This window comes from Lagenorhynchus albirostris, chromosome 2 (genome assembly GCF_949774975.1).
Source record: "Lagenorhynchus albirostris chromosome 2, mLagAlb1.1, whole genome shotgun sequence".
Classification (NCBI taxonomy): Eukaryota; Metazoa; Chordata; class Mammalia; order Artiodactyla; family Delphinidae; genus Lagenorhynchus; species Lagenorhynchus albirostris.
In genome coordinates, this window is record NC_083096.1 from 164,487,772 (window position 1) to 164,515,634 (window position 27,863).

The 27,863-nt window shown below is 40.5% G+C and overlaps 1 protein-coding gene across 7 annotated transcripts in view; it reads left to right on the forward strand.

Moving 5' to 3' along the window:
* The window catches only part of EYA3 (EYA transcriptional coactivator and phosphatase 3), a 104,530-nt gene extending 77,425 nt beyond the window's left edge, over positions 1-27,105 (forward strand). For 6 of the 7 annotated variants that reach the window (XM_060140887.1, XM_060140893.1, XM_060140888.1 and 3 more), the window contains 9 exons: positions 961-1,100; positions 5,221-5,304; positions 6,803-6,892; positions 8,967-9,025; positions 11,130-11,290; positions 13,499-13,613; positions 14,940-15,061; positions 21,833-21,933; positions 23,440-27,105. In XM_060140887.1, the coding sequence (XP_059996870.1) occupies positions 961-1,100; positions 5,221-5,304; positions 6,803-6,892; positions 8,967-9,025; positions 11,130-11,290; positions 13,499-13,613; positions 14,940-15,061; positions 21,833-21,933; positions 23,440-23,520 (953 nt within the window). In that variant the 3' untranslated portion in view covers positions 23,521-27,105. The remainder of the gene's footprint in view (positions 1-960; positions 1,101-5,220; positions 5,305-6,802; positions 6,893-8,966; positions 9,026-11,129; positions 11,291-13,498; positions 13,614-14,939; positions 15,062-21,832; positions 21,934-23,439) is intronic. The other variant, XM_060140892.1, reaches the window with a different exon arrangement.
* Positions 27,106-27,863: the final 758 nt, after the last annotated feature.

The following is a 27,863-nucleotide window of genomic DNA, read 5'->3' on the forward strand; positions in this document are numbered from 1 at the left end:
TATACTTCATCCAATTCCCTCCTCAAATGCCAGGTATCATATTTATTTATAATGCTTGGTAACATAACCACAATGCCATTATCCCATCTTAAATATTCAACAATAATTCCTTAATAACATAAAATACCAAAGGGTATTCATATTTCTATTTTTCTCATAAATGTTAGGAGTTTTGTTTTTCTTTTTACAGTTTGTTTAAAATAAGATCCAAGTAAGGTCCATACATTGTGATTGGTGGATATTTTGTTTTAACCTATAAATTCCCCTATCTCTTTTTATTTCCGATTGTAATTTATTTGTTGAAGAAACAATCAATAGTTTGTTTGTCCCATACCATTTCTCAGTCTAAATTTCGCCAATTATAACCTTAGAGGGTAGCTTACCACAGCCCACTGCCTTCTGTATTTTATTTAAAGTGGTAAATGGATCTAGAGCAGCGGTTTTTCAGCTAGAGGTGGTTCTGTGCCCCCTGCCTCCACCCCCATGCCCCCACACCCAGGGATATTTGGCAATGTATGGACCCAGTTTTGGTTGTCACACTGGGAAGGGGGTGCTACTGGCATATAGTGGGTAGAGGCCAAGAATGCTGCTTAACCAAACATCCTACAATGCACAGGACGTCCCTTCACAACAAAAATTATCTGGTCCAAAAAGGTCAATTGTGCCAAGTTGAGAAACCTTGATCTAGAAGCTTGATCAGGTTCAGGTTTAATTTTTTTTTTTTGGCAAAATGACTTATAGATGTGTTCTTCCATTGGGAGGAAGACATATAAATTCTAGTTATAACTCTCTTCATGATGTTTGGTCTACATTTCCAAATTGCTTAAGTAAAGTTTGGTATTCCAGCCTTTATCCCTGCAACATGATTCTTAAGGGCAGAGAACCTGCTGACCATTCTGCTCTGGTTCTTATAGCCTGTGACTACACTGGCAATACCGGTGTCTCACTTTTCCTTTCCAGGAGACCCTTCTACAAGCCCATCTTTGACCCAGACTACACCAAGTAAAGATGCTGATGACCAGTCCAGGAAAAACATGACTGGCAAGAACCGGGGCAAGAGGAAAGCTGATGCCAGCTCTTCCCAGGACAGTGAATTAGAAGTATGGGAAGAAACTCATTTGAGTTGCAGCCTTTTTTTTTTCTCATTTCTTAAATTTATCAAACACATATCTGAAACTCATGAGATTATGTGGTTCTGTGTTGTATACCCTATAATTCCTGAGCAAGAGAAAATGAATTGGCCAAGTGAAAAGAGAAATGTAAAAACACATTACTCTATGCCCATATCTTACCATATCACTTTCAGATCCTTTTCACCAAGAGCACTGAAAAAGCTTTTTTGAATTTAGGTAGCCAGATCACTTTTTAAGGGAAAGAACAAACTGTTTTCTGTATTCCAGAGGAGAACAGAAAGAATAATGCATCATATTGAGAAAGCAGAGGGTATCACAAGTAATATACTGTTCTCCATTTAAAAATCTCAAAGTAAAATGAGAGAACTAAAGTGCTTTAGGCCAAGTTTCTGTGAAACATGCAACCAGATCTGGTAACTTATTAATGAGATTGGCTCTCACTTATTCTGTAGTTTAAACACTATAGGAATTTATTATGGGCACACATTTGGCTTCATTATTAAAAGACTAGAAAGTCATACAAATTCTAATAATAATGGAGTTTTGATATTAATCCTTTTGTTTTCTTTCTTCAATTTTTCTATAATGTGATCATTTAATAAGAGGGAAAAGCCATATTTAAAAATGAGTCCATTGACAGGTGTTCAGAAGACATAGGTAAATTGAGGCTATGTTTGAAACCTCTCTTCCCTTTTGTTACTGGGGGCAGCGGGGAGGGCAGGAGGAGAAAGAAAGAAAATCTAAAGACCTGATATATTTCTTGGAAAAAACGGAGAACTCACTCATTTTTTAAATTGTGGTAAGGTATATATAATATAAAATTTACCATTTTTTAAGTGTGCAATTTTAAGTACATTCACAGTGTTGTTTGTTACTGCTGTCTGTTTCCAGAAGTTTTTCATGATCCAAACAAAAACTCTGCACCCATTAAGCAATGATTCCCTATTCTCCCCTCCTATTAGTCCCTGGTAACCTCTGTTCTACTTTCTGTCACTATAAATTTGCCTATTCTAGATAGTTCATATAAACGGAATCATACAAAATCTATCCTTTTGTGTCAGGCTTATTTCACTTAGCATAATGTTTTCAAGGTTCATCCATGCTGTAGCATATATCAGAACTTCATTCCTTTTTATGGCTGAATAATTCCATTGTGTATATATAGCACATTTTGTTTATCCATTTTCATCTGTGAAGAGCGCTTGGGGTTTTTTCACCTTTGAGCTATTGTGAATAATGCTGCTATAACACTGCTGTACAGGTATCTCTCTGAGTCCCTCTTTTCAATTATTTGAAAAAGTATAAACCTAGGAGTAGAATTGCGGGATCATATGGTAGTTCTATGTTCAGCTTTTTGAGGAGCCACCAAAATGTTTTCCAGGTGACTACACCATTTTACATTCCTACCAGCAATGTACCAGGGTTCCAGTTACTTCCCATTTTTTGCATAATCCATCCTAATGGGTGTGAAGTGGTGTCTCATTGTGGTTTTGATTTGCATTTCCTTAATGATTAATAATGTTGAATATCTTTTCATGTGTGTATTGGCCATTTGTCTGTTTTATTTGAAGTAATGTCCAAATCCTTTGCCCATTTTTAAATTGGGTTGTTTGTTTTTTTGTTGTTGAATATTAGGAATTCTTTATATTCTAGATATTAATCCCTTATCAGATACATGACGTGCAGGTATTTTCTGCAGATTGTCTTTTCACTCTTGATAGTATCCTTTGATGCTTAAAAGTTTTAAATTCTGATAAAGTTCTATTTTTCTTTTATTGCTTGTGCTTTTGGTATTATATTTAAGGAAACAAGATTATGAAGATTTTCAACTGTGTTTTCTTCTAAGCATTTTATTGTTTGGCTCTTAAATTTAGGTCTTTGATCCATATTGAGTTAATTTTTGTACATAGTGTGAAGCAGGGATCTAATTTCATTCTTTTGCACATGGATATTCAGTTTTCCCAGGACCTTGTTTTGGAAACAGTTTCCTTTCCCCATTGAATGGTCTTGGTATCCTTGGCAAAAAAAAAAAAAAAAAAAAAAAATCAATTGAGCCTATATGTGTGTGTGTGTGTGTGTATGTGTGTGTGTGTGTGTGTGTGTGTGTGTGTGTGTATATATAAAAGCATTTATTTCTGGGCTCTCTCATCTATTCCATTGGTCTGTATATCTGTCCTTATGCTAGTACCACACTGTTTTGATTACTCTGGCTTTGTAGTAAGTTTTGAAATCAGGAAGTGTGAGTCTTCCAACTTTGTTCTTTTTCAAGATTATTTTGGCTCTTCAGGGTCCCTTGAGATTTCATACAAATTTTAGGCTTAGTTTTTCTGTTTCCTTAAAAAACACTGTTGGGATTTTGATAGGGATTGCATTGTATTTGTAGATCACATTGGGTAGTATTGTCATCTTAACAATATTGTCTTATATTCATGAACATGGAATGTCCTTACATTTATTTAGGCGTGTCCTCTTTGATTTCCTTCAGTGATGTTTTATAGTTTTCAGTGTACAAGTCCTGAACTGTTAGTTAAATTCATTCCTAAATATTTTATTATTTTTGATGCTCTTGTGTTTTAAATTCCTCTTAGAATTATTCATTGCAAGCTTATAGAAATACAGCTGATTTCTGAATTCATTTATTAGCTCTCAACAATTTTTTGTGGATTCTTAAGGGTTTTCTATGTATAAGATCATGTCATCTGTGAACAGAGGTAATTTTACTTCTTCCTTTCCAGTTTGGGTACCTTTTTTCCCCTTTCCTTGCCAGTTTATTCTGGCTAGAATTTGCAGTACCATTTGAATAGAAGTGGTGAAAACAGGCATACTTCTCTTATTCCTAATCTCAGAGGTAACACTTTCAATTTTCCACCATTGAGTATGATACTAGCTGTAGGTTTTTCATATACGTCCTTTATCATGGTGAGGAAGTTGCTAGTTTATTGAGTGTTTTTATCATGAAAGTGTGTTGAATTTTGTCAAATGCTTTTTCTGCGTCAATTGAGATGACCATGTGGGTTTTTTCCTCTCTTCTGTTAATGCAGTATATTATATTGATTTTCCTATGTTGAACCATTCTTGCATTCTGGGAACAAATCCCACTTGGTCATGATTTATAATTCTTTAAATATGCTGCTGAATATTGTTTGCCACTATTTTGTTGAGGTTTTTGCATCACTGTTCATAGGAGAATTGGTCTGCAGTTTTCTTGCAGTGTCTTTGTCTTCAGTATCAGGGTAATGCTGGCTTCATAGAGTGAGTTAGGAAGTGTTCCCTCCTCTTCAATTTTTTTGGAAGATCTTAAGGATTGGTGTTAATTCTTCTTTAAGTGTTTGGTAGAATTCAGCAGTGAAGCCATCTGGTCCTGGGCTTTTCTTTCTTGGGATGTTTTTTATTATTGATTCAACCTCCTCCAGTTAAAGATCTGTTTAGATTTTCTGTTTCTTTTTGAGTCAGTTTTGGCACATTGTGAATTTCTAGGAATTTGTTCATTTCATCTAGATTATTTGTTGGTGTATAACTCTTCATTGTATTTTCTTATAATCCTTTTTATTTCTGTAAAATTGGTAATAATGTCCCACTTTTATTTCTGATTTTAGTAATTTATATCTTCTCTCTTTTTTCTTAGCTAGTCTAGCTAAAAGTTGTCAATTTTGTAGATCTCTTCAAAGAACCGACTTTTGGTTTTGTTGATTTTCTCTATTTTTTTCCTACCCTCTGCTTTATCTATCTCTTCTAACCTTTATTATTTCCTTCCTTCTACTGGCATTTTCTGGCAACTTAAATTGTGCAGTTTGGTTTTTGATTGAGATCTTTTTTAAGGTACGCGTTTGGAGCTATAAATTTCCTTCTTAGCATTGTTTTCACAGCATCCCATAAATTTCGGTATGTTGTTTTTGGTTTTCATTCATCTCAAGGTATTTTCTAATTTCACTTATTTCTTTTTTATCCATTGGTTGCTTAAGATTATTGTTTAATTTTCACAGATGTGTGAATTTTCCAGTTTTCCTTCTGTTATTGATTTCTTGTCTCATTCCATTACGATTAAAAAAGATGCTCACTCATTTTTTAAAATATTTTCCTCACTCAGCGGGTATTTCTGTGGGACTTAGATGAAACCATCATCATCTTCCACTCCCTTCTTACTGGATCCTATGCCCAGAAGTATGGAAAGGTAATTTGAGTCTTTCTTCCTTTGTTGTAACTGTCCCTCTCCTGACTATGTGTGCAGGTAACCAAAATCACTGTCTCTGTTATCTCCATCTTACCCTGTTGACCTTTCACCTTTCACATAAAGCTTCACCCAATGGCTTATACCAGGCAGACTACATGGTCAGGCAGAGCTGATGATAAAGGTAGAGACTAGACCTGGGACCAGTACTGAAAGCTGAAGTTGTTGGAGAGCAGTATTTTGCAAAGACTAAGTATGGGACTGAGGCTCAAAACAGAGTGGAGTCTCAGGATTATCTACTCCAAAGACTAGTCTGTTATCCCTATGTCACATATAACAGCCTAAACTGATTATTCCCTTTAGCTGAGAATATACCAGATCTGTACATTTAAAATATAAAATACCTTTCTAAAATAGATTATATACCCTCTTAGGAACTTCCCTGTGGTCCAGTGGGTAAGACTCCACGCTCCCAATGCAGGGGGCCCGGGTTCAATCCCTGGTTGGGGAACTAGATCCTGCACGCCTGCCGCAACTGAAGAGTCTGCATGCCGCAACTGAAGAGTCCGCATGCCGCAGCTGAAGAGTCCGCATGCTGCAACTAAGAAGCCCGCATGCCACAACTAAGACCCGGCACAGTCTAAATTAATCTTTAAAAAAAACCTTAAAATAAAATAAAATAGATTATATACCTTCTTAAATGAAATATACCAAGCAGAATTTAACTTTAGTCATCAGTATTAACATCAGTTTTGATAGAGGGATGAGCTGTTTTTGAGGTAGTGGCTGTATATTTCTGTACTAAATTACCTCCAGGCTCCTATTTTTTAGTTTCTATGAATACATTTTATAAAAATATCAGCCTCCTTTGCTTTCCTACTTTTACTGCTCCTAATTATTTCTTATTGTCACCAATGTTTCTGTTAGAAGTACTTTCCCATAGGCTTTTAGTATCTAGACTGGCAAGCTGACATAAGCTCATATACTATATAACAAGTCTGGTAATGAGAATATATAAAATAAGAGCATACTGCCTCTAAGGGAAGGTCTGATAGTTCATTTTAAAGCTACGTGCATTGGTTTTCCTGCAAATATTTCTTTACTGATTTCCTCGTTGTTGAGATTGTCAGATTACTGACTTCTGGTGTTGTACTGTGTGTGTGAGGTTGGGCGGGGGGACGATAATGGGTGTTATAAGAGCAATATTTCAGTGATAGTTAGAATTTCTCCTGAAACGGAATTTCTCCGAAAATCAAGTGTTTTTTTTTTTTTAAGTGGGTTAAGTTTTCTAGAAACTAAAGTCCTAAAGTCCTGAAATGTTTAACTTTGCACAATCCCAGATTCTTATAACTGTGAATGAAATTGCATCAGTAATAGTGAGAAGCACTGTTGTGGGCCAGTGTTGTTTTGGCCTTGACCCAAACTATTTTGAATCATTTAAAGATAAGAACCAATGCTGTGAGTGCCAAGTCAAGCAAATTATTCTCTTATTGTCTTTCAGGACCCAACAGTAGTGATTGGCTCAGGTTTAACTATGGAAGAAATGATTTTTGAAGTGGCTGACACACATCTATTTTTCAATGACTTAGAGGTAAGCATTTTAAATTGTTTCTGCACTTCAGTGAAACACTTTGTTCACTAACTATTTATTGAGCCTGTGCTTTTTGTATTTAGAGGAAATGTGGTTAGACAGGGTAGGTATGGAGAGGCCCGCTCGGCACTTGGGTGCACATAGTCTTGAAGAAATAGTGCCTTGGTTAGGTCACCACAGTCTTAGTTCTGGGCTTCAGTTTTATTGGCTCAAAAACTTGATTTTTGTTAGCCTATTTGGAAGTGATCTAGCTCTAGGGGCAGTGCCACCCCATCAGGCAAAACACTGTTATATAAACCAACGTTCCAATTTATTCAGCTATATTAAATAACATATAGAAGAAGGTGGCTTTGATTATTTGTACTCTTGAATGTTTTTCAGTTTTACCTTCTTAAAAGATAGCCTCTTGATTTGTCAGATCTGTAGATGGCTACTCTAACTCATTGTATTTTATACGTGCTTATTGTCCATGTATGGGTTAGCCTAGATGTCAGATCATTTTATAGTTAGGTGGAGGGAAACCAGGAAACACTGAGAGCTTCTTGGTTAATTTTTTTGGTTTTGACATTTGAGTTCATCTTTGAGGTGAACATCGTGTAGTGGAAAGAGCACAGGACTGGGAATCAGGAGACCAGACTGCGAGTACCAAGTTAGGAAAGTTATCTCCCCATTCTGGGCCTCAGTTAAGCAGTTACCGTACACAACAAACTAGTAACAGTTGTTCTATCTCAGGATGGGAATGTGTTGCTGGAACACAGAGGTGGGAAGGAGCAGACTTGTCACTTAATGTCCTTTTGAATTTTGAACTGTGTACTACATATATTACCTAGTGTTTTAATTAGTGAAAATTTTAAAGTAAAATGAACATGAAGTAATCCTCTTTCTTTTAAAATACAGTCTAGTTCTACTCAACAGACAATTCTCCAACAAATTAAATTAATAGGGCTCTAAACTCCAACACTTTTGTGTAAGCTCCACAGTGCTTTAATCTTCCCTCAACTTCACATGTTGATAAGTTGGGACATTATAGTTTTATTCAGCAAACATTTATTGAAAACCTACTATGTGCCAGTAATTGTTGCCAAATTGTATTTGTAATGATTTTCTAGACATAGTCCTCACTCAGGACTGAAAGTTCTGTGAAGAATTTGACCTGAATGTGTTCCTGCCCCCCAGGTCAGTGGTTCTCAACTTCAGGGGGCATAAGAATCACCTGGGGAGCTTGTTAAAAATGAAGATTCTAGGACTTCACTCACAGAAATTCTGTTCAAAAATATGCATTTTTAAAAATCTTCCCCAGAGGATTCTGATGCAGGTGGACATCACGGCACCACCCTAGGTGGTGTCAGAGGAATGAATCTGTCAGTTAGGCAGTGGGTGGCGTTTTATGTCCGTAGTAGTGTGGGCTTAAAGGAAAGAACCTTGGATTCAGATTAGAAGACCCAGGCTCCTTCTAGTTTCTTTCTGCCACTCACTAGTTTTATGACCTTGGGCAAATTGTTTTACCTCACTTTTAGAATATGAGGAGATTGACTTAGATGACCTCTACTAATTCCTAAGTTTGAATTTACAAATTTCTGTTTCAGTCATTCTCAGTTTTGATACGACAGGCACTCTACCAGCATCTGTTTCATCTGCAAAAATGTATTGAGTACATGCTATATAAGGGCACTGGACTAGACTAGAGGGGTACAAAGGAGACGTAAGGCATGGTTGTGCCGTAAGGGGCCTACAGTGTAATAGGACTTACAGTCTAGTGTAGGACATAGGCACACCTGACAGTGTAAGGGAGCTTGTATTTATACCCATGGACTGTTGGAAAAATGAACTATTGAGATAAGAGCATAACTGAGGGGTGGGATGGTTAAGGAAGATTTCATGAAGACTGAGGAATGTAAATTAGGCCTTAAAAGAAGTTGAACAGAAAGGGGGTGAGAGTGATCCTCCACACATAAGAGACCATAAGGTATTTCATCACCTCGCCATTGTTTGTGATATTTTTACAGTATATTGTGGTGGTAATAGCACTTCTACTCCCTGGACTGAAATAATGTGTGGTTTTGTCTTTTAACAGGAGTGTGACCAGGTGCATGTGGAAGATGTGGCTTCTGATGACAATGGCCAAGACTTGAGGTGATAAAAACAATGATGTCTTAAACATCAGTACACCTGTTAGGCATAAGACACTGTCTAGGTTCAGAGGAAAACAAAGATGAATAAGACACAGCCCTAAAAGAGCTCACAGTCTATTAGAGGAGATAGAAACAAACGTAGTTAACGATGGCATGTAGTGTGAGAAGGTGACAATAGAAAATGTGATGGAACACAGAATAGAAAGTAATTCTGATGGGTGTGGGGAGTACGTGGTGCCAACATTGGGGTGGCCTTCTCAGCAGAGTAGAATTTAAGTATGACCTTGATGACTGGGTAGCATGATGGAATGAGAAAAAAAGCATTCCAAAGTAAAGGATATACTAGTTTCTCTTTGGCCAGATTTTCAGTCGGGAAAAGTGTGCTTCCAGATTGATTGGTTTTAGATACAAATAAGCATCAGGGATTTTACCAAGGAAGTTAATTGTGGGGGTCTGATGGTGTCAGGAGTGACCCTATGGAAGACAATCTTAAACATTAATATCACGGTGAACGCTAAACCAAGGAGGTCTCAGTGGCAAAATGCTTGCTCGGTCTCCTCCTTTCTCTCTTGGCTACTGTCTTCTAGCTCAGTAGTCTTAGCTAAGAATAATCCAAAAATTTATCTACCTTACATTTAAAGACCTTTAGAAAAAAAGTTGTCACATCTTTTCATGTTAATTTGTTTTAATGTTTATCCCTTTTCAGAGGCAAAAAGTTTTTCCATGTGTCTACCCTAAAATTGTTTCCTCTGTGAATTCTCAAATCTAGAGCAGAACTGGACATACCACTTAGTAAGGATGTAACCCTTTGGTGCCGAGAAGGATAGAAAGGTTTCACTTCTGGAGCAGATTCAGTCATGTATGCTGTGTCTTCCACAGCCTTGGAGGGTACCAGTCTTAAGAGATTTTACTCACCTTAGGAAAAAGCCTGGTCTGAAGCAGTTTACAGTCCACTCTGAACCCTAGTATTTTTTTTTCTCTTATGCATATGGCTAACTAGTAATTACCAATCATGTCTTGGCAGCTTTATTTTCTTAAATGTAGAATTTTACACTGAACTCTATTTTGACTTCTGATTGAACCAAGTTGTCTCTAATTCTGTCAGTCATTTGGAAATCTTGACTTAGGAAGTATTAATCCCTCCCAACCTGTTTAGCTATAATAGTTGTCTATTGCTGTGTAACAAATAACCCCCAAATTTAGTAGCTTAAAACAGTTACCATTTATCATCTCATAGTTTCTGTAGGTCAGGAACTTGAAAGTGACTTAGCTGGGTAGTTCTGAATCAGGGTCTCTGAGATTGAAGTCAAGATAGCTGAAGCTAAAATCATCTGAAGGCTTGGTTGGAGCTGGAGGACCTGCTTCCATGTGTGGCTGATAGGAGGAGGCCTCAGTCCTCACTATGTGCCTCTTCATGGGGCAGCTGGAGTGTTCTCCTGTGACAGCTGACTTCTTTTAGAGCAGGTGCTGTAAGAGAAGCCTGGTCTCTAAAGTCCAACACCATCACTTCCACCACATTCTGTTTACGTTCAAATACGGTCCATACCTACAGGGAGCAAAGTTAGAGGAGTATTAAAGAATTTGTGGACATATTTTATATGTGACCCATGAACTTATTAAACTAGCCAAAAGATCACTGAAGGAAAACATTCCCATTTTCTAACTATTATTAGAATTTGGGGTTAGTTCCTTCCATTACTTTTTCACGTTTCTCCTTTTTACATAGTTGCAATCGTGTGTGTGTGTGTGTCTGTGGGTGGGTATGTACACAAAAGTTTTGTATTCCGGGTTTTTTTCACTGTAAGGTATTTTCTGTCATTAATGAAAAGATGGTCTGTCTGAAGCCAACCTCTAGCGGATGCTGGTGCTTGAATTAAGTCTTGCCTCTCTTGCTCTCCCTTTCCATACTTTCTTTGATAGAAGTAATAGGGATGAGATGGAGGACTGATGAAAAGATAGACTCTGACATACAGAGATTAAGAAAGAAGATTCTCAAGGCCTTGCTGTCAGATGCCAGGAATAGGACAGAGAATCAATCCGAGGTGGCATTCAACCAAAAACTCTGCAGTGTAGATTTTAATTTTCATCATCCTCTCTCTCTACAGCAACTACAGTTTCTCAACAGATGGTTTCAGTGGCTCAGGAGGTAGTGGCAGCCATGGTTCCTCTGTGGGCGTCCAGGGAGGTGTGGACTGGATGAGGAAACTGGCTTTCCGTTACCGAAAAGTGAGAGAAATCTATGATAAGCATAAAAGCAATGTGGCTGGTAAGTGTGGCATACAACCAGCTAATTTTCTGTTTTGTTCTGATTTCCTGTTTTCTTTTCCAGGGTTTCCTTAGGGCTCCCTGACTTATCAATTTGTGCCACAGTAACATTTGAACTCTGTATTTAAAAAACAGGTTTGATTGAAACCCTCTGGGGAGGAAGCTCTGCCTTTCTCATGGACTTCTCTTGGTATAACTTCGCAAACAACAACTATCAGTAATATTTAATAGGTTGCCATATTTTTGAACAGATTTACATAGCCATCGGGACAAGTCAGGTAGAACTAGCAACCAGGTTTATAGTGGATGGAAAACTAGGTCCAGGATGATAGGTTGACAGTATCCGTGCATTGTGATTTGAAGGACCTTGGGAGTTCTTTCTGCCCAGATATATCTCAAATGTCAGGTGCCATTATGCCTAAAATTCTATTATTTGGAATTAATTAATTAGCCGTAGATTGTTCAAATTAGAAGTGACATTAGGGAACTAATCTAAATCCTTCATTTTGCACTTGAGAAAATTGATGGTCCATCATGAGGGTAACAAGGTCGGGTCACATAGCAAATTAGTGCCCATACCACAACTGGAATCCCGAACTCTTGGTCCACTGCACTTTACATTCATGCAATTCCTTTTTTAGTGATATACCCTTGTGAGAAAATATTGAAAACTGTGAACCATCACCCTCAAACACCTCCATCTGCACAAAATGTTGCGTGAAGTTTCAGGGATTCCATAGACTGCCTAGAAGTATATTACCTCAGGTCAAGAGAGCCCTCCTACCTCCCATACCACTACTACAGTGTGGGGCAGAAAGTAAAAATAGGGCTTCAAAGATCAGTTTGGTGCATTCGTGTTACAGTGCTCCAATACCAGAAAAAATCATAGGCATCTGGGCTTTCGGGAATCTAATTTATTTACTTTTTTCAGATTCCTCTCTTTACTGCTTTTTTTTTCTTCATGATTCAGAGCCAGTACTTTTTATTTTGGTAACCAACTCTTTTTGCTCTTTCTCTCTCACAGACATTTGCCTTTCTTTTGTTCATTTTCATATACAACCTAAGTCTCTGGTCCTTTCTCTGCCCAGTGAGTGTCTGGATGTGGTTTCCTGAAGAAAGTGATTTATAACCCTCTGTGAGACTCCCCTGAGCCCACCCTGGGGAACATAGTAAAAGTAATCTCCACCTGTATTTTGTAAAATATGAATTAACAAAAGTGCCACATGATATTAGTTAAATATATGACATATGCGTGCTTATGTATATGTCATACATGACGTATAGATACTTGTTTGGTTTTTGTTTTATCAGAAATTTTGAGAGCCATCTAATTCTAGGCTTGCATTGTGAAAAACCATCAGACTGAAAACAAATTACACACAGTTCTACTCATAGAAATGACTTCTGTTTTTATGGAGTGTTGGTAATAGAATGCAGAATTTCTCTTTTTACCTTCACTACAGAAAATTCAGAGCCAGGTTTATCATTTGAATATTGTAACTCAAGTGTCGGGTAACGTGCTCCCATCAGATGAATTGTTTTTTGTTTTGTGCTTAATCATCTGATCTTAAAGAAGTGTTTCAGTCTCTTACCAGCTGGAGTTGTTTCAGAAGTACAGTACAAATAAATGACATTCAGAAAGCTGGTGATTCAGCCTGGGATCTCGGTTGATGTGTTCTGAAGTGGGTGAGAGCAGTCACCGTGGGAGCAGTGTATGATAGTGGGAAGATTTCAGTGACCAAAAGCCACTAACTTGCTGTGTATTCTCAGGCAGCCCCCTTTCCTCTGTGGGCCTCGGTTTCTTTAGAAAGAGATTGGAAATGCTGTGGACTCTCCATCTGTAATTTTTTCCCCTTTGGTTCTTGATGTCACATCTAAAGCAGTGCTACTCAAGTATGGTCCACTGGTCTGCAAATTACATTACCGGTTGGTGATGAAAGAGCCTCTGCCAGAACCTAATCACAGTGTTTCTATCACTGATTTTGTTGTTGTGATTATGCACCTCCCCCCTCCCCCAGCAAAATATTCTGGTGAAGAAAGTAAAAAAGGCATTTTGAGTAGGCTAGGGTTTTATCAGGGAGAGAGATGTGTTAGCTCAGTAGAATATCTCAGTAACTCACACTATTTCCAAATTGAATATAGAAGTCGCTTTCTCTGTGCCAGCAAGGATGTTGTCAGATGATGAATGTGTCTACTTTTATTCCCAAAGGGCTCCTCAGTCCCCAGAGAAAGGAAGCACTGCAGAGACTAAGAGCAGAAATTGAAGTTTTAACAGATTCCTGGTTAGGAACTGCATTGAAGTCCTTACTTCTCATCCAGTCCAGGTATGGAAATAATAATTTTAGTTTTCATCCTCTCAGAGAGATGCTTTCTTCCACCGTAGTCCAGGATAGGCCATTCCCTAAAACAGACTGTGGGACAGGGGTGAGAAGAGTTCAAATGATGCAGGGAAGGATTCGGTTAGGTGGGAGGCAAGGTCATTTTACTCTAAAAGCACACCGAAGAGCTTTGAAAGCTTTTTTCTTTTCTCTTACTTTTTGCTCACTAAATTATACTCAGTAACCCAGAATCTCCAACCCAGAACGTGGGTGGGCCTGGTGACATCAAAGAATACATGTAGGAGCTATATCACAAATATCCTAAGTGTAGGAAGCGCCAGAGAAATGTAGCAAAACCTACTCAGGAAGGCGGGATTCAAAAGAAAAAGAGTACAGGGACTTCCCTGGTGGTGCTGTGGTTAAGAATCCGCCTGCCAATGCAGGGGACATGGGTTCCAGCCCTGGTCTGGGAAGATCCCACATGCCGCGGAGCAACCAAGCCCTTGCGCCACAACTACTGAGCCTGCGCTCTGGAGCCCGTGAGCCACAACTACTGAAGCCTGTGCGCCTAGAGCCTGTGCTCCGCAACAAGAGAAGCCACCACAATGAGAGGCCTGCGCACGCAAGGAAGAGTAGCCCTCGCTCACTGCAACTAGAGAAAGCCCGCGCACGGCAACAAAGACCCAGCGCAGCCAAAAATAAATAACTTGAAAAAAGAAAAGAAAAAGGGTACATTAAGCAGATTAAGGAGATTTGAGCTTGAAGCTTAGAATGGGAAATAAATACATACCCTTATTCGTCCCTCCCTCAAAGCAAGAATTCCAGATTCACAGCCTACTAAACAGTAAAACTGACACCAAGGGGTGGATATCTGTGAAGGTAAAGGACTCGTGAAAATAATATGTATTCTGAAATTTATGTTGCCATGGTGTGATGAGCAGAGAGGACTGGACTTCAGTCATATCTCATTCAGATGAAATGGCACTGTAACTGAAAGCCTCATTGTGTTTTCTGGAGTGTGGTATCAGTGCCGTGGGTTGGTGGGGTTTGCTAACAATGCAGTGAGCTAGAATGGTCAGAAGGAAGTGAGGCAAGAATCAAGTTGCTGCTCTGTGTCCACCACAAAAGTCTCTGTCCTTTAATTGGGAAAATAAATAAACCTGAGATAATTAGAGCAAAAAGTGAACATTGGCACTGAACAGATACCATGCTAGGCATTTTGAGGTTAATTTTTCACAAGCAGGTCCTACAGAGAAGATCCATTTGAATTCTTGTTCACAGGTTGGTTTGATTTCACCTTTTTCTTTTCTTTTCCCTCTTTCTCCCTTCCAGAAAGAATTGTGTGAATGTTCTGATCACTACAACCCAACTGGTTCCAGCTCTGGCCAAGGTTCTCCTATATGGGCTAGGAGAAATATTTCCTATTGAAAACATCTACAGTGCTACCAAAATTGGTACGGGTTCAATTCTGTTTCTTGTCGCTAGCCTTTCAATAATACTTGCTACTTAGGATGTGCTTATTATTTACCAGTTCCTCAGTTAGACACTTTACATATACATATATCTATAATCCTCACAGCATTCTTCTCCTGACATTACTGATGGGGCAGTTCAGGCTTATCAGTTATGTAGTTTGCTCAAGACTTCACAGCTAGTAAGCTACATAAACAGGATTCGAATCCAGGTCTGTTGGACTTAAAATTTATCATGCTCTTTTCTTTTATAATATTTGAAAGAACATAATATCTAGTTTAGAAATCCACTATGCCTCATTTCAAATTCCTCTTTCACAGAGAGTGCACTGTAATGTAGTATAATCGAAAAAGCACTAGATTAAAAATCAAGGACTAAGATACATACTTTAAATGGTTAAATCCCTCACACTCGTTAGGATAGCTGCTATCAAAAAAAAACACCGAAAAACAAAATAACAAGTGTTGGCAAGGATGTGGAGAATTTGGAACCCTTGTGCACTTCTGGTGGGATTGTAAAATGGTGCAGCTGCTGTGGAAAACGGTATGGCGGTTCCTCAAAAATTAAAAATAGAACTGTCACATGATCCAGCAATCCCACTGCTGGGTATATATCCAAAAGAATCCAAAGCAGATCTCAAAGAAGTATTTGCACACCTATGTTCATAGCAGCATTATTCATAGTAGCCAAGAGGTGGAAGCAACCCAGCTGTCCATCAAATGAATAGATAAATAAAATGTGGTATATACATACAGTGGGATATTAGTCAACCTTAAAAAGGAAGGAAATCCTGTCACATGCTTACTACATGTATGAACCTTGAAGACATTATACTAAGTGAAGTAAGCCAATCACAGAAAGACAAATACTGTATGTTTCCACTCATGTATAAGGTACCTAGAGTAGTCAGATTCATAGAAACAGAAAATAGAATGGTAGTTAATGGGAGCTTGGGGAGAGGGGAAATAGGGAATTTTTGCTTAATGGGTATAGAATTTCAGTTTTGTAAGATGAAAAGTTATGGAGAATTATTGCACAACAGTGTGAGTATACTTAATATTATTGAAATGTATATTTTTAAATGGTTAGGATGGTAAATTTTATGTTATGTGTTTTTTTACCATACTTTTTTGAAAAGGAAAAACAAAAAACTAAGGACTAGGATAGAGTCCTAACTCCCCCACTTATTAGCTTTTAGGGAAATTAGTGTATCTCCTGAGCCTCAGTTTTCTCATATAAGATGAAAAACTACCAGAGAGGTTTTGAAAATCAAATGAGACTGTGTATGTGAAGATATTTTTTATCCCCTAAAAATGTATTCAGTTCCAAGTACATGAAATAGTAAGTACTCAATAAATATTTGCTGAATTGATTAGTGAACTGGCACCAGATTTATACTTGTTTGGCTGAGAAGACAGCAGAATGTGTCACTCTAATCTTATGTGCTGTACATGGTCCGGGGAAAGAGGACTATGACAGCTATCTCCTTACCCCTCCAGACCCTTTAGTCTGTGCCTACAGTTCCTACTTCCCTATTGCAGCCAAGGAGACAGTCCTCATTTGCAGATAAGTTGTAGTTACTTGATAGATTAAAAAATGTCAGGCATTGCCAAGGCACTCAGAATATAGCAGGGACAAAATCCTCTGTCCTCATGGAACTTACCTTCAGTCAGTGGTGCTCAGATAATTGGGTTATCCTTACGGGGGAAGAAAGCAGATTCTGTATTCCTTCTTTATGCTATTTGCAAAAATAAATTCCAGGTGGATAAAAAATTTACCATGAAAAGCAAAACGTTAATTTTTAGAAGAGAAAATAGAAGAGTATCTGTATGACCTTAAGGTAGGGAGGGATCTCATTTAAGAGACCCCAAAAATAGTACTTAAAAAAAAAAACAGAAGAAAATGATCATTTTGATTGTGTGAAGCTTTTAATTTTATATACAGTGAAAGATGACATAAAGTGACAAGACAAATCACAGACTGGGAGAAGATACTTGCAATACATTTACTTGTTGATTAGTATACAGAATCCATAAAGAACTCCTGCAGATCAATAAGCAACAGACAACATAATTTTAAAAAGTAGGCAAAAACCTTGGAGCAGCCAATTTGCAGAAAAGGTAACCCAAATTGTTAGTAAACATATATGAAAAGTTTTTTAACCTCACCAATTAAGGATCTGCAAATTAAGGAAATGCAAATTAAAATGTGATGCCTTTCTCATCTATTAGATTGACAAAAATTTAAGTCTGACAGTGCCAAACTTTGTCAGGGAAGTGAGAGCTTACTCTGCTAGTGGATTGAAAATGGATATAACTTTCTGGAAAACAGTTTGTCAATGTTTAGTAAAGTTTGAGATGTGCATAACCCTATGACCAAGCAATTCTACTTTTAGATATTTATACTCGAGAGCAGGGGTCTCAGACTATAACCCACATACCAAATTCTGCCCACTGCCTGTTTTTGGAAAGTTTTATTGAAACAGAGCCATGTGTAATCATTTCCATAGCTGCTTTCACACTACAGTAGTAGAGTTGAATAATTGCAACAGAGATCATATGACCTGCAAAGCTTGAAATATGCCAACTCCTTCCCTTGAGTTCATTCTCATTTGCACAAGGAGGTATGTGCAAGAATTTTTTTTTTGATGCAGACTTGTTCATAGTAGAAAATAATTCGAAACAGCACATGAACCTGTCTATGAACAGAAAATAGTCAAACAATGGAATACTGTATAGCAGCTAGAAGTGAATGAACTGGGGCTTCCCTGGTGGTGCAGTTGTTAAGAATCCGCCTGCCAACGCAGGGGACACGGGATCGAGCCCTGGTCTGGGAAGATCCCACATGCCGTGGAGCAGCTAAGCCCGTGCACCACAACTACTGAAGCCCGCGCATCTAGAGCCCATGCTCCACAACAAGAGAAGCCACTGCAATGAGAAGCCTGCACACTGCACCGAAGAGTAGCCCCTGCTCACCGCAACTAGAGAAAGCCCACGTGCAGCAACGAAGACCCAACGCAGCTAAAAATTAATTAATTAATTTTAAAAAAAAAGGTGAATGAACTAAAACTACATATATCCCTAAGGATTAGTATTAAAAACAATGCTGAACACAAAAAACACATTACACATAGTATGTACAGTATATAATTTATATAAAGGTAAAAAACGTTCACAATAATAGCCATACATCGTTTATGGATACACGCTCAGGGAGAGAAAGGAGGAAGAATGTCATCAAGTAGGGGTAAATAGAAAACTTCAAATAAATCTGTACGATCTCATTTTTATATTTTTTTATCTAAAGCAACTCTAAAGTGTTAAGATTTGATAAAGCTGGGTTGGTGGTAGCTATATAGGCATTTATTTTTTATTGTTCTTTTTTGTATGGTTGAATTACTTCATTTACAAGGGCTTTGATGGGGGAGATACATCTGTAACCCCCCTTCAGATTTTGCTACTGCTGTCCCTGCTTTACTATGCATTTTGTAAGAACTCAGAGCACTCGCTAACCTTCCCACACCTGAAAGGTAGATTTCTGTAGTGCTTGATGCTGCATCCTGGCACTCAGAGGCTCATCAAACTAATGGACATGATTTTATTCCTTCTGACAGTAAGTGTGCTTATTTGGTGATTTTCTCAATTTCGTCCAGAGCTAATTAGCAGAGCTACAGTGGTACCTGGCACCATGGTAACCACAGTGAGAGGCTTGAGGCTTTCCTTTACAGACTATGAGATGAGAGCAGGGAGAGGAAATGTTTGTTCGGTTCCTCTGAAATGGTTTCAGAATTGCAGTTCTCTTAATGGACACTCTGTGACATTGAAGAGAATTCTCAAAATCATTTCTGAAGATGTCAGAAGTCTTTCTTTTCTTAAATTAATTAATTATTTTTGGCTGCGTTGGGTCTTCGTTGCTGTGCGCAGGCTTTCTCTAGTTGCAGCGAGTGAGGGCTACTCTTTGTTGCGGAGCATGGGCCCTAGGCGCATGGGCTTCAGTAGTTGTGGCTCACAGGCTTCAGTAGTTGTGGCGCACAGGCTCTAGAACACAGGCTCAATAGTTGTGATGCACGGGCTTAGTTGCTCTGCAGCATGTGGGATCTTCCCGGACCAGGGCTCGAACCCGTGTCCCCTGCATTGGCAGGCGTATTCTTAACCACTGCGCCACCAGGGAAGCCCAGAAGTCTTTCTGATAGAGGAAACTCAAGAACCTAATCTTCTCCGAAGGCTTGGTTGGTCTTGCAGTGACAGCTTCTATCACTTGACATTTGGTAAACTGACTAGTCATTGGTTTTATCCTCCTGAACAGGAGAGTTCATCTCTAGGATTGTTTTGAAAGTATAAAATGGAAGCAGCGTATTTACCAACTGTATTGGAATTATTTTTTCATATGGCTACTTCTTTACCCTGAGCTGTTAATAACTTACTCTTAATCCTTTTAGAGGAAACATTCTTAATTGTATTTCTTCCTTGATCATTGAAGGCCAGGACAATGAAAACATCTCTATGTCCCTGTCTTCTAAATAAGAGACATTCCCTTTGTTGGGTCTTAGGGGAAATTTCTAAAATCCTACCGACGTAGAAGCTTTTTCTATAAATCATAAATTAGACTGTGGGTCTAGCAGAGGTTGGCTTAGGTAAGGACCTAATGGTTGGAATGGAATTAGACAAATAACTCTTTAACACTTAATAAGAACATGTTAAGAACTCATTATTAGTTGAATTATTTAATGTTTAAATTGGGGCTCAAGGCATAGAGTAGAGCCATCCCCTTAATCATTTGTGAAATTAAAATGTATTTACTTAGCACACATGGATTGAATGCTTGATATGAACATAAGGTGTGACAATGCTGTTATAAAACGGTAGCACTGAAAGGGACCTAAGTGCACCTAAGCCAAGCCCTGTATTAAGAGTGGGAGACTGAGGCCCCAAGTGGACTAGTGTCTGGTCCAGGTGTGAGGTGCCACCTGGGCTAGGCATGTCATAGACTTGCAGTTGCTTAGATGTACCAATCAGGACTTCTGAGTATGGGTGTAAAGATTCTTGTCAGATATGATGTAGTCATCTTAGATTTGTATATTTCTATATTTATTACAAGAGTTTTCCAGCAGATGGCAGTCAAGTGCCTTGAGGAAGAGATACCTTTTTCTTTTTTCTGTTTTCTTTTTTTTTTTTTTTTGGTGGTACGCGGGCCTCTCACTGTTGTGGCCTCTCCCGTTGCGGAGCACAGGCTCCGGATGCGCAGGCTCAGCGGCCATGGCTCACGGGCCCAGCCGCTCCGCGGCATGTGGGGTCCTCCCGGACCAGGGCACGAACCCGCGTCCCCTGCATCAGCAGGCGGACTCTCAACCACTGCGCCACCAGGGAAGCCCGCGCCTTTTTCTTATTCACACAGGAACCCTGGTGCTAAGTCACTGAATCTGGCAAGAAGATAGGATGAGAAAGTTAATGCAGCAGGATATAAAAAGGAAGCAGAGTTAGCGCCTTGCTTAACTGAAGAAGGTGGCAGAAGCAGTTTTAATAAAACATAAGAGATGGTGAAGGAAGAGCACGAGAGATAATTTTCTTTTTATTTACTTATGCAAGTACAGTGTCTTTGCCACAGCAGTATTATGTGTGCACGTTTAGGTGTTGGTTCCAGGTAGGATTTGAATTTTGATTCATCACCATGTTTCTAAGAGCTGTCTGCAGTGGATTTAAATCACCCATTTCCCAAGGTTAATGTCACTGATACAGGATCTCAGTTGCAGTTACACAGTATAATAGGAAATTCCAGATGTGACAAATATTGCTGCCATATTCATTGGTACTCTGAGACTCCTCCCCTCCTGAAAGACATAAGGCCCAGGACTAGGACTGTTTCTGGGAAATGTAGAGTTGGAAGGAAATGGCTGTTTTTTCCCTAATTACTAACCGGAAATTGGGGACTTCCACTTCTTTTTCTTACACTAACGGTTTCCCCTCAGAAATCGTCCTTTCGGGCTTCCCTGGTGGCACAGTGGTTGAGAGTCCGCCTGCCGATGCAGGGGACATGGGTTCGTGCCCTGGTCCAGGAGGATCCCACATGCCGCGGAGTGGCTGGGCCCGTGAGCCATGGCCGCTGAGCCTGCGCGTCCGGAGCCTGTGCTCCGCGACGGGAGAGGCCACAGCAGTGAGGGGCCCGCTTACCACAAAAAAAAAAAAAAAAAAAAAAAATCGTCCTTTCGTCATGGCACAATGACCAGAGCCTAGACTCTGGAGTCAGAGGCTCAGAGTCTAGCTACTAGCTTGTTTGTGATCTGGGGCAAGTCACTAATCCTTTGGGTCCATTTCCATCTATCAGAATAGGGGATGGGACCCGTCTCACCGGATTATTTTGAGAATTAAGTGAACGAACACTTTGAAACTGCTTTGTATATTGTAAAGTACAGGAGCTATGGAAGAGGGAGGGAGTGTGCACAGCTCTCATATGGTGTTTATAGAAACATCCCACACTAAGATCTTAGGTCCTTCACCCTCAGTGTGAAAGTTAAAATAACCTAGAGAGCACAGTGCCTAGAAAGTCTGTTGTGTGAATGGCACAATTTCACATTCTTTGGGCAGAGGGCCTGTTGGATCCCTAGCTACCACCCCTGCTCCCCGCCAAGCAAACCACATGGGCTGCCCTGATTCTGTCTAAGCACAGGCAGGTGAACCTAGCAGCAGCCCTTTTCTTTGGTATTGAAAAAAAGAAAGGGAGGAATGTCCCAATAGGAAATTTCTTTTTCTCATCAGGTAAAGAGAGCTGCTTCGAGAGAATTGTGTCAAGGTTTGGAAAGAAAGTCACATACGTAGTGATTGGAGATGGACGGGATGAAGAAATCGCAGCCAAACAGGTAACATGGCAAAGTAAATAGTCTGTATGGGAATACATTGAGCAATTAGAAGAATGGTAAGACTCAGAAATCATAGTAATCTGTTGTGCATTTACAGTGTTCTCTTCTTCCTATTCCTCTCCCATTTTTCTTTTAAAAAAAAGAGGGTTATTTTTTTCCCCATGCAGAGTTTTCCCTGTAAGTTGTTAGATCCTCCCCTTCTCTCTCCTCCCTGCCACTCTAAAATCTTAAAATCTTTGAGCCCTGCTACAAGGACGCCAATCATTAAACCTGACGTGGGCCCCATCTTCCATCTTCGTCTTAGAGGTCAATGCTTTCTCAAGAGCGTGAGACTTTACTACTAAAGGCCAATCATTCAGACTTTTCCAGGCTTTCCAGCTTTAATTCTAAAGCGCTTGTTGCCCTCTGGGGAAGACGCTAGTGGATGTAGACATCAGTGCTTCTTGGTCTGAAGAAGAAGGGAGTGGGGGAGATAGAAGAACAACTCAAGTCATTATCAGACTTTGTGTCTCTAAGCGCACGCTTCTAGTCATCTGCCACAGAGTACACCCATCGGAAAATGCCTTAGATCTCAGTCTCCTCCCTCTGAGGGATCTTTTCTGCACCCTCTGTGACGGAAGACTTTCTAGTCCTTGCTTGAATATACCTAAGGGTGAGGAGACTGCTTCCCAGGTATCCTGTTCTACTGTGGGGTCATCCAGGCTCTTAGGATGTTCCTCCTTCCATTGAACTAAAATTTCTGTTTTGTATCCTGGTCCTAATCTGGCACTTTTGAGCACAACATAACAAGTCTGCTTCCTCTTCAGTATATTCAAGGCCTTTTAAATATTATGCGTGAGCAGCAGGCTTGAAAAAGCACTGAGTTACATGCCAAAAGAACTGTGTTCTAGGACTTTCAGTATTCCAGGTAACTTGCAACCAGTCTGAACAAAATGATTAGTAAAGGTAATTTCCTCAGCTTTATAGAACATGGTTTCCAACACTCATGCCTTTCAAAGCCCTTCTTTAAAATATGGCTTCCAGAATGGCACACAGTATTCTGGACATAACTCTGATCACATAATATAGTGGGATTATTATTTTCTAGATCTCTCTGTTCTTCATCTTGGTCATGGACAAGATTTGGGCTTTGCAGCTCTGAACCTTATAGAAAATAGACTATCCATAAGAAAATGTAATACTATGTTAATACTGATTTCTTACATGGGTCATTTTATTTGATCCTGAGGATCGTACCTAGTAGCTAGAACAAGTCTGTCTCATACAAGCACAGAGTTACCACTGAAACCTAATAAAAATCTCTCCCATCTGTAAGTGTCTTGTAGTATACATATGTCCCTATACACGTGACTTACCTGATCCGTATGACAGTCTTATGAGGTGGGCAGGAGTAAGGAGGGTTACCAAGTACTTTGGGGAGAGGTCTGTGGAGGAAGGGGTGTGGGTAAATATAAGCTCCCAAAAGAAGTTGGGTTAACCAGTGTCCCTCCCTCCTCCCCCTTCCAGCACAACATGCCCTTCTGGAGGATCACAAACCACGGAGACCTGGTGTCCCTCCACCAGGCTTTGGAGCTTGATTTTCTTTAAGAACTGGAATGAAGAGCCTTCCCCGCGAGCTCCTTTTCACTCCTGAAAGGAGCTAGAGACCGGAACCAACTGGGAACTCTTTCTCCCTGGAATGCTGGCGAGAACACAATCAAAACCAACAGCTGCAAGAGATGAAGCTTATTTTTGCTAAGAGTGAGCTGCAGCCCCGTGTTCATCCTCACATAGGAGGGGAAGACAGTTGGATTGAGAGAACAATAGACTCATCGCAGCTACAGTGCTTTTAACTCTTCTGGGTTTTGTTTTGTTTTATTTTGTGTCAAAATAAATGAAGAAAAAGAAAAGGAAATTCTTGGGGCAGAGTTGCACTCTGCGTCCGTGACCAGATTGAGAACTGCCGTTAACTTGTGGTGATAGGATAAACGCAGCAGACTTTTATAATAACATCTCTTGCAGTCTTTGTAATCTCCTTAGCTGTAGAACATATTCCCAGTGAATGTATGTTATTTTTATAGGTAAGGGTCTGGTCTCTGAAGCAGGTTCCCGCCCTCTTTCTAGCAAGAAAGGGGTCTGTAAAGTTTCCTTGGAAACTCGTAACTGAACTATCTGAGATACCTCTCTGTGACGGTAGCACCTCCTCAGCTGCCCAGCGCCCTGCTCTCTCGGGCGGTTTCCTTCCGGCTCCTCCATCTCCTGGCTGGCTGCACTGTGGGGCATGGACACTGATTCACTGTAGACTTTGCTGGTTCCCATCCTAGAAGCCTTAGTCCCCTTTCCAGTCCCTCTCCCCTTTCACCAAACGGCACAACCCTAGAAACTCCTTCTCTTAGACAGTAAATTGTAAGCCTTCAGCTTGACTCTTAGTCAAAGGGTATGTCCCAAGGGGCTTACCTCCAAACTGGAGAGAAGAACTAAGGCTTCTTAGGAATTTCCACTTCTTTGGCTCTTGAAACAAGAAGATTCCACCTTTTCCTCCTGCAGAGAAACACCCTTCCCCAACACATGTTCACCTCTACAGCGCCCTCGCCCTTCTTAGTCATCAGTGCTGGGCTCTTGGCCCTTTCCTCCCCTCTGTACCTCATGTCCACCCCCATGCAGCTCTGGCCAGTCCCCAGGCTTTGGACCCAAGTAGTCAAGTCTGAGAAAAGGTTCATAATCGCATTTTGGCCAAAACTACGAAGGGATCTGACTTTCTTTGAATCCTTTAAGCCCTGTTGAAAGGTGTTCTGTAGGTGTATTTACCCAGATCTCAGCCTGAAACTGAAGAACAGATTGCCATGATCACAACTCAGTTTTCCCATGGAATATACCCTTCCCAGTTCTCAAATCCCCTTCTAAAATGGGAAACCAGAAGGCCAGAAACACTTTCCTGATTTAAATGAGGTTGTAGACCCCCTACTCCATGCCTGAAAACTCAATCTTGGGCCCAATGCAGGAACATCTCTCAACCTGACTTCTGGGAGGATCGGTGGGTGCCCAGGCACTGGTCGCAGCCTTCAGTCCAGCTGTGTTTGTGGATGCCCCATCCCTCCAAGACTGGCCTGGGCATCTGCTCAGGCAGAATAAACTTCCGTAGAGCTGAGAAAGTTCGGCCTCTTCCAGGTTGCACAGAGAGAGGTGATTTTATAAGCACCTCAGAGAGGTGCAGTCTGGGTCCTTAGTAGGAGGCATCCTTGACCAACCCCAGCTATAAATGCTTGTACTCAGAGATTCTGCATATCCATTTTCAGAGATGTTGCAGCACAAAGGGGTCAGGTTCCTTCCAAAGCCAGGTCACCCAGAGAAAGGCTGGTATACACACATTCCCTCAGAACTGATTGAGAAAGTGCTTCGTGACTCAGTTTTAGAGAAGATGTTTTTGGAGAGGAGCTCAAGTCAGTGCTCATTACTTAGCTGCCTCTTTGGCCTGTTTCCTTTGGACGGGAAGTACAAAGCCTGAGGCGGACCTTCTTGGTCTGAGTTCAGCATAGTTGCCCAGATGCTGCTCTGCCTTGCTTGGTAATTTATCTTAGAATGCTCTAGGGTGGGTCTGTACTTCCAGGCCCCAAGCCCTCCCCGTACCGGCAGTAGAGCTGTTGGTTTCTTGCCCTGGACATAGGCCACCCTGTTGGTGCTGTGCTTCAGGCTGCAGAGCGGTACCCACGTCGTGCACACAGGTCCACACACACACACTTCCCTCTCCCTGCCCGCTGGGACAAGCTCTTTATTCCTAGAATATGACTTGGAGTCCCTTTGCGATGGCCTTTTCCCTCCTGCTCTGACTGCACGGCTTAGGTCTTTGCAAAAGGAACTTGAAATTGGCTAAGAGAGGTGAGGAAGCTCTCTGAGCAGTGCCGCCTTTGCTCTTTTCTGGTTGCTTAGAGGGTAGACAGAAAATGGAGCTTCCTGGCTCCTCTTTGCCAAAATGAATTGTTCAGGGAGCCCAGTGATCTTCTTGGAGCCTGTGTTTTCCTCTTCCCCAGCACAGAGCTCTGGAGAGGAAAATAAGTAGGCAGCACCACGAGTTCTTGGAGGCTGAGGTCGAAAGGATACTGTGGGTCCTTTCATCAAGGGGGAAGCCCTCTTCACTGGAAAGAGTCCCCATGGAATAAGCCACATGATGAGTCCTTTTCCCAGCTGGGCACCGTGGGTTCTGTAAGATGGGTCTGCACGTTTCGTGGTGAGAGCTAGGCCATCTCTAGTAGGGAATCGAGTTGTCAGCTGTGTCCTGGGTTTAAGAGGTGGCTTTACTTTCGAATGTAAAACTGACTGTGCCTTAGCATCACCCTGTCCGGTGCCCCTGGGGCAGCTGGTGGTGTCCAGGAGAGTGGATGCCTGCTCCAGATTCAGATGCCTACTTGGGCTTTTATTTGGTTTGGGGTATTCCTGTCTTCTGCGAGTTGGGGGAGCAAAGCTAGTGTCCCAGGAGACTTGTGCCATGGCTTGTTCGCAGTTTACAAAATCTTGTTCGCGTTAAAGCTCCAAGCAGAATCTGATTGGCAAACTCCAGCTGCAGTATATGGAGCTTCTAGATGTTCACTACCTTGAATGGGTGAATGGGTGTCGGTGCCACTGAACCGTGGGGGAGAGGAGCCGAGGGGCGGAGCCACGCTCTCCCTCTTCCTGGGAGAGCGATGGTCTAAGCCCAGGGCTGGTGGGCTTGGGGCCTTCCTCTCCTCACTCCTGCAGGAAGGGGGCAGTTAGGACCCCTCTTAAGCAGGCTTCTGTTTCTTACCACTAAATTGGCTTCCTTTTTCATCCAAAAGTTGGAATTCCCCAAATACCCTGTAGAGGCCAAATCTGAATTCTGAGATTTTGAAATATCTTAAACCACGAGAGAAAATCTAGTTCTGTCCCACCTCTGATCAGCAGGCCCTCTGTCCCTTCCTCTCCTCTGAGTCAGACAGCTCTAGCAAGCAAGGTTACTTAGCTAGTTCCTAATGCACTGATGGGAGCCATCCCATTAAGGACGACCTCTACTCCAAACATGACCCTCTGGACTTCAGATGCCTCATTTAGCAGGAAAAGGCACTGATTAGATATATTTATGTGACTGCGGGCATTTGTGGCTGTAGAGTCCTTGACCATAATGTTATATGTAATGGGAACTATCTTATAAACTTGAAAAAATAAAGTTTTTATTTTCTATATGGTTTGCTCCTGTGTCTTTTCTGAGTAGGATCAGCCCAGTTGCCCAGCTGAGTAAGCTTCTAAGTAGGGCTTCATAAAAAATCAGAAGAGCTCATTAGAAAGATGCCACCCTTTCCGTAACTGAGTCATTAATTTCACCAAAAGAAACAAACAAATAAAACTAACCACTTGGTATAAATAAATGAGAAAATAAACTAAATATTTTAAAATAATTTGCAAGGGAAAGTTTATTTCTTAATTGTTTCTAAAATACATCACTTTTCAAAGTTTAGGACTGGAACGCCAAGAGATTTCATTTGCTGTCAAATGTGCTGAAATTTAATTATTAAAAAAATCAATACCTTGCTGTGCTGAGCTTAAAATGCAAAAGCAATAAAACTGACAAATTGATACCAAACTGTTTGATTTGGCTTGTTTTCATGTTACATCAACTACTTTTTTCTCTTTTCATTTCTTTAGATTTGAGTCTGACTGTTCATTGGTCTGGAAAACAGTCAGGAATCCTTTTGCCTTTTTTTCCAATGGAGATTAGAATTGGGTTCTAGCTTCCAAGTACCATACATGTCAGACTATAAGATGTATTTTTCCCCAAATTAATTCCCCCCAGAAAAGAGGGGGTTGTCTTGTATTCTGAGGCATTAAATCTTTTCATCAGAAGATGCACATTTTGAGCCACAATATAGTTGAAGCAAACTTGTTAATCGGTCAGAAGGACAGGTATCAGAGTGTTATTAGTTTTTAAGCCCAAAGAGTAG